Below are 6919 nucleotides of genomic sequence, written 5' to 3'. Positions count from 1 at the left end.
GCAGGTGCCAGAGGAGTTCAGAGGGCGACCTGCAGCCCACTCACTCCGCAGCCTCTGAAAGGTTTGCAGAACCTCTCATCCCTCAGCAGGGACCAGCCCCTGCTCCCTGCCTCTCCTCAGCAGGAGGGAAGAGAAAACTCTGAGGACAGAGTTGCCAGTATTTTCAATGGCATACAGGACCCCCGCTCTTCCTCCTCCACACGACTCCTGGACCAGTGAGTGACTTCATTCGGAGCCCGCCTGGGGTACCCATGGCAACACAGGGCTCTACAACACACTTCAAAGAATGTTCTTGAGGGAAAATTCAAAAGCCCGCTTGTATGAACACATCAATCAGAGGGGGGCAAATGCCTCCGTGAGGAGCGTGGCCCCCGCGGGCGCGCCGGGCAAGTGCAATTCCCATGCCCGGGGCGGCAGACAAAGAGCGGCCCGAGGCGCCCGCCCGGAGCCCGAGAGCGCGGCGACACCGCCGGGGAGGAGCCAGACGCGGCTGCCCCGGGGCGGGGGGGCAGCCCGGGACTTTATAAAGAGCCGCGTCCCGCCAGAAGCGCTGGGGCGTGTTTGGAGCAGCGGCGAGTTGGTGTCACTGCGAGAGGCGCGGCTGCGGCAACAGCCTGAGAGCGCGGAGTCCGATGGCTCTGAGCATGGACAGCAGCCTCGACAGCCTGGATGTAAGTGCGGGCAGCGCGGGCGGCTGCCCATGTGCGCGCTGTTTGCAAACAAAGGTGCCCTAGGAGCTGCGGGAGGCGGGGGTCGGGACAGCCGAGGGGTCTGCGGGGAGCGAACGGGCAGGGCTCCCCTCCGAGCCCCGGCCGCTGCTGCCTCTGCCTGCAGCGCTTCGGACCTTGGGCATAGCTGCAGCCGCTGCAAATTCCAGCTGCAGGACTCCGCTCCTTCTTTGGGGCTCTGCTGCTCGGCCGTCAGTTCAAGTGACATGTGGCACCTTTGCGGAGTGAAAAACGCCGGCAGAGCAATTAGCGCTACGGGAGCGATGAGAGGGGAAGAGGCGAGGAAGTTTGGAGCGCTCTGACTCCAGGGAATGGAGGCATCCTTTGCCTGGTGCGCGCCCAGACCCCGGGCTGCCGGCGGGACAGGGAGCCGCTCCCCGGGCCAAACGAGGCGGTGTCTCACTCTTCCGGAGGCAGCTCCTCTGCCTGAGGTTGGAGAGCAGTTAGGAGCAAAGAGGAGATCTCTGGCAAGTTCCAACTTTAGGGCCGCAGTCAATGCCCGCGTGGAACCGGTGCCTCCGCGTGTGAAGCGCTGCGGGTCTCTCGGGCGCGCCCTGCGCGGAGCTCGGGGGTCCGCGGGACAAGCGCATGACAAGAAAAATGAGAAAACCTGAGGAATTGCACATAGGCAGATGGCACTCTCCCGCCACTATTGCTTTTAGTGCCGTCACCAAAACCGTTGGTGGTTTTTCTGCCGCGCTTGTGTGCCCTCACCGAATTGCGCTTCCTCTTTCCACCGCTTCTGCTCGCTCGGTCCGGCTGGCTGCAGTCCCGCGCCCGCCGCGCTCAGCCCCTGCCCCGCAGCCGCACAGCGTGCGGAACAAAGGGAGAGAACGTGGCCCATCGTGGTGACCCTTCACGGGGCTTGAGTTCCCCTGATTAAGGTCACCTCTCGCTTTCTTTCTTTCTTTCTTTATGGGCTTTGGGGTTTTTTCCTTGGCTGAGTGTGTGGAGCTGTCAATTGCTTCTCAGCAGGGAATTATTGCTATTATTTATTCTTTATTACATCAGCCGAGGGTACCTTCTCTATTTCTCCTTGACCCCATCCTCTTAATGAGAAGGGACTTTGAAGCAGCAGCATTTCTAAGTAATTTTTTTTATAGCCCTCTATTGTAGGAGTTAAATGTGATAGGTCATGCTCTGTATGGACAGACCTCTCGCATCTGGCACTTTCTGGGCTCTCCCGTTTGTAGTGTCCATCTGATAAGAGCACTGAAGTGTCCAGAACAAATGATATTCCTGGAAGTAGCCATTATCTCTCTTTGCTCCTTTGGGCCCTGCCCTTAGGAAGATCTTACTCCTTAGAGAAAGACAAAGGAAGTTTAAAACTTATTCACTGTGTATTTTATATATGTATATGCAAACATTATATTTTCCCATCTGGTTTTAAAAACATTGGCCCATTTGTGACAGTAAAGACTGTTTAAGCAACTCTTCACATATTGTAATACAGAGTAAGTTTTTGCAGAGGAGCTAACATCTAATTTTATTTTTTCCTATTTTTTTAGCTGTCATCTGGGTTATTAATTGAAGTTTCTGAAAATGGCACAGATGAGATTGGTTCGGGTGACTATGGAGACTACGAAGAGCCATGCTTTCAGCATGAGAATGCCGATTTCAACCGGATCTTCTTGCCAACAATCTACTCCATCATCTTCGTAACTGGAATAATTGGCAATGGATTGGTTATTCTTGTTATGGGCTACCAGAAGAAGCAAAGAAGCATGACTGATAAATACAGGCTGCACCTCTCTGTGGCTGACCTCCTTTTTGTCATCACCTTGCCATTCTGGTCTGTGGATGCAGCCATCAGCTGGTACTTCGGGAATATTCTGTGCAAGGCAGTTCATGTCATTTACACAGTCAACCTCTATAGCAGTGTCTTGATTTTGGCCTTCATAAGTTTAGATCGTTACCTGGCGATAGTGCACGCCACCAACAGCCAGCGCCCACGAAAGCTGCTGGCTGAGAAGGTGGTGTATGTAGGCGTGTGGCTGCCAGCTTTCCTCCTGACAGTGCCTGATATAATCTTTGCCAGCACCAGTGAAATAGAAGGGAAGTATTTCTGTGATCGCATGTACCCTCACGAAACCTGGCTGATCTCTTTCAGATTCCAGCATATCTTGGTAGGACTTGTCTTGCCTGGTCTAATAATTCTGACTTGCTACTGCATTATCATATCCAAGCTGTCACACTCCAAAGGCCACCAGAAGCGCAAGGCCTTGAAGACCACGGTTATCCTCATCCTCGCCTTCTTTGCCTGCTGGCTGCCGTATTACATCGGCATCACCATCGACACCTTCATGCTGCTGGGAGTCATCAGGCACCGCTGCAGCTTGGACACCGTAGTGCACAAATGGATCTCCATTACAGAAGCCCTGGCATTCTTCCACTGCTGCCTGAATCCAATTCTGTACGCCTTCCTGGGTGCCAAGTTCAAAACATCAGCTCAAAATGCCTTGACATCAGTTAGCAGAGGATCAAGCCTCAAGATCCTTTCAAAAGGCAAACGTGCAGGACATTCTTCTGTCTCTACAGAGTCAGAGTCTTCGAGTTTCCATTCCAGCTAACGCTGCTCCTTGCCATCATTTTCTAAAGAGACACTTTAAAGTTGTGCAAGATTTCAGACAAATAAGACTGACCATAATGTACAGATTTATTTACAGTTGGAATTTTATATTGTTTCTTTTAGTCTCTGTGAAGTTTAATTGACTTATTTATATAAAAAACCTTTCGTATTGATGACAAACTGTCTAGGCAGGTCCTGTGGACAAGTGGTTGGTTCACAAAAGTTTTAGTGACTGTCTGTATGTATAGATATGTGAACTAAACACTTTGGATTGTAGCAAAGTGACTTTTAAAAGTTTAGAAAATATTTCTCTGTTGTTTATATGTAAATGTTTTTGGTGTTGCTGTTATTCTTAAAAGTTTGACTGGATATTTTTACCTTACTACAAGATGTTTGGTTTACAATAGCTTAACTCTGCTGTAGAAATGGCACTTATAACCAAAGCCTCCTGTTACATGCTAGGGTTTTTCCTCCATTCTCAGTAATTGATGGTTTGCAAAATTTTCTGTTCAAGGTAAAATAAAAGTATATGAAAAAAAGTTACTTTGAGTGGTATTTTCATTTCTGGTTGAATTTTTCTCAGTGCTGTTATTACAATTCTAAATACACAATAATATCTTAGAAAATTGCATGTCTTGTGAAAAGCAGGAAAATAAGTTTCTATACATACTGATTATCCAGTTGCCACCTGAGTTCCATGTCATATGTTTTGTTCACCAGAATGCATTTGCTGCAGTTAACATTATGTTTAAAATTACTTAAACTGTCACTTAGAACTTTTTGAGGCAAAATATCTACAAGTGAAATCTATTTAAGCAATTGCTAAAGCTTACAGCCTCAGGAGTCAAACTCAGATTACTGCAAGTGCCTAATCTTTATATCATGTAAAGTCAATCCTGCATTTCTTCTGTCTTTGCTGTGGTTCTAAATCTAGTTCTACATGTTAATAGTAATCAAATGTAGCTGAATCAAAGGCATTTTTGACTAGAAATAAAGTTATTCTATTAAAGTGTATCTGCTCTGAGGGAGGTAAGTGATTTTCCTCTGTGGAGCTTTCCCTATCCTGTGCACATGCAGATTTTCCTAAAGTAATATTACAATCTTCACATTCCTTTTAAAAACACAGAATGTCAGTTCTTGAAAATATTTTTAGTAGGAATCAGATTATAGGATTACCAATAATCAGTGCTGAAATCTTAATTGCCTAGTTAGTCATGTCTTCACATTAGTAGAGTGCATTCAGAGGTAATGAATACCCAAGAGAACAGAACCATTGAGAGTAGATGTACTTACATTAACAAAACAAACATAACTATTACTTATATATAAAAATATAAAAAAGAATCCAGAAGTTTAAAAAAGAAAAAAAAAATCTATTGGTCAGAGCTGAAACAACATGGATATTGCAGGGGTTTTTTCAAGGCACAGCACATTAGTGATTTTGTGGAGCCAGTACCACTATGCTAAACTATACATTAAATTCCATGTTTTATATTAGATACTCTCATAAATACAAGACCTTTCTGTTTTCAGCTTCTCTCCAGTGAGGAGGCTGCAACTTTGGCTGCATCCTGCACTCCTTCCCTTGCAATGACAGTAGTAATCATCTGATTCTGTGCTGAGCTCATTCAGTGCTGAACCAGCACAAAACCTGGCAGAAAATAGGTAATTTTCCAGCAATTTAGTGAATTGAATGTGTTCTATGAGGAATCCAACAAGTACCACAAAAAGTGCAAGATTTTGTAACCTGGGGCCAGGCAAAGGGAGAGAAAAGTGAGATAAAAGGGAAAGGACATAAATTTCCTCCCCTGCTTTTAGCAACTAAACTTTCAGATCAGCTAACTCTAATGTGTGTTTTCATTCAACATAAATCAACAGCAGAAAAGATGCATTCTCAAGAAACAAAAGGTCTCACTTTGATCACGCTGTTCCTCCTAAACAGGGCTGAGAAATGAGGAAAACGTGGTTATGGGAGCAGAACTCCTCTAATGGTTTATTTTTGTTGTTCGTTTGTGTGTTTTCTTAATTTAGTGAGGGTTTTCCTGTGAAGAATTTGCTGTTCTAAATGATTCTGATTTTCACCCCAGCCCAATCAATCACTGTGATTTAATTGCACTTATAAAATACTTACAGGCTATCAACACACTGCTGCTTATTTGTTGAGGAAATGCTTAGAGCCCCCAGCATTAACTTAGATTATTCCCATTACCCTTCAGTCAACCAACTGCTACCTCAAGCAGAGTTAACAGGAAAGAGGGTGCAAGAGAATAAACTCAGCAGTCATGTTACTGCCAAAGACCACTAAAAGGACACTAAACAAACAACAGAAAGAATTTGTGTAGAAAATTAATTAGCAAAATTTAAAAAAACCTAAACCCATGCCCCAGAGGGATGATTTTTATAAAACTGCCATTGTTCTCAGTAGAATTAATGAACCTGTGGACAGAAGACTGTCTTGAAAAGGAGTGGCAAGTTCCTTGGGGTTCTGCTTCAACAAGAAAAATTAGTCCAAAGACACATATATTTATTTCTAAATAACTTTATATATCTATAAAAATGAATATATATTTGTACTGTTTATAGAGCAAATATTTGCAAATTGGATGAAGTCAGAAGGAAACACAGCAAAAAATATGAATCCAGTTCTGTCTTTTCACATATGAGTAAGTCAGAGAAAATAAAGCAAATTTCTCTCAAATCCACTGAGGTATTCCAAATATACCATGTTGGTAAAAAATATTAATTTACTCCACTTCAAAACAAAATCACCTTTAAGCTAATTTTTTGTTGAGGCTGTGAATTTTAAGATGTTTGTGAAGCAAAAGCGGTTCCAGTAAATGAGTTGGTCAAAGTGTAAATTCCACAACAAAGGGGAATGAACCTAATTTTGTGATTTATACTTGGACAGGTCCACACAGACCAAGAATCTTCCAAAGTTTTCAAAGGGACTTTCCAAGTCTTTTTACAAATTTCTCCTCTCTAGCATACAGAATAATCACGACATTCTTCAAGACATACACAATGCATCGTCTCAGCACTTTCTTGAAGTAATAAAATAATAGCTGTGTCCAAGTAATTTTAAATATGCAACTCAAGACACAGAACAGAGAACAAATGTGAGTTTGGTTACAAATCACTGAGTATTGGTTACAAACCAGTTTAAAATGCTGTGTGGTAGTTTAAAAGATTTATCATGTATTTACAAAGATTTTTTCCACTGAATTCAGGCACTAAGTATTTTGCTATGTTTTTGCAATTGCCAACAGCAATGCTGGACTAAAACATGGATATTCACCTCATACTCTAATGCACACATTTTGAGTGCCTGAGATTTGTTAGAAAGCCTTTGGATCATGCAAGGCTAAATGAAGAATGGAATATGTATGCAAACTTACTTTTGCTTCCTCTGAAATGTTGTTTGGAAGTAAAGTCAGAACACTTGAAGCAGTGGGGTAAAATGCCACTGTAACCCATTCTTTGGGTGGCAATCCATTATTTGTAGGTGTGTTTTCACTCTGGCTGATCAGGTGGTACCAAGCCCACATTAGAGGAGCCTGTAAAAGCTGAGGGGTGTAGTGAGGCTGCCTCAGTGAATGTACACTGAGGGCAGTGACAGGGGGAC

At 44.0% G+C, this 6919-nt stretch overlaps 1 protein-coding gene across 1 annotated transcript; it reads left to right on the top strand.

Annotated features, from left to right (window-relative positions):
• Positions 1–529: 529 nt before the first annotated feature.
• On the top strand, positions 530–3840 carry CXCR4 (C-X-C motif chemokine receptor 4). Its single transcript, XM_033064792.2, has 2 exons — positions 530–671; positions 2237–3840. Exons 1-2 carry the CDS (start codon positions 633–635, stop codon positions 3296–3298), a joined length of 1101 nt encoding a protein of 366 aa, XP_032920683.1. The 5' UTR covers positions 530–632; the 3' UTR covers positions 3299–3840.
• The last annotated feature ends 3079 nt before the right edge of the window (positions 3841–6919 follow it).

Source organism: Catharus ustulatus, chromosome 7, assembly GCF_009819885.2.
Source record: "Catharus ustulatus isolate bCatUst1 chromosome 7, bCatUst1.pri.v2, whole genome shotgun sequence".
In the NCBI taxonomy this organism is placed as follows: Eukaryota; Metazoa; Chordata; class Aves; order Passeriformes; family Turdidae; genus Catharus; species Catharus ustulatus.
Note: the sequence above shows the minus strand (reverse complement) of the source record. Positions and strands in the feature narration are given on the sequence as shown.

Excerpts from the sequence above, each read along its gene's own strand:
- CXCR4 (XM_033064792.2), top strand. The coding sequence starts at position 633 with ATGGCTCTGAGCATGGACAGCAGCCTCGACAGCCTGGAT. Across the intron at positions 672-2,236 it reads GCAGCCTCGACAGCCTGGAT|CTGTCATCTGGGTTATTAAT; the intron begins GTAAGTGCGGGC and ends CTATTTTTTTAG.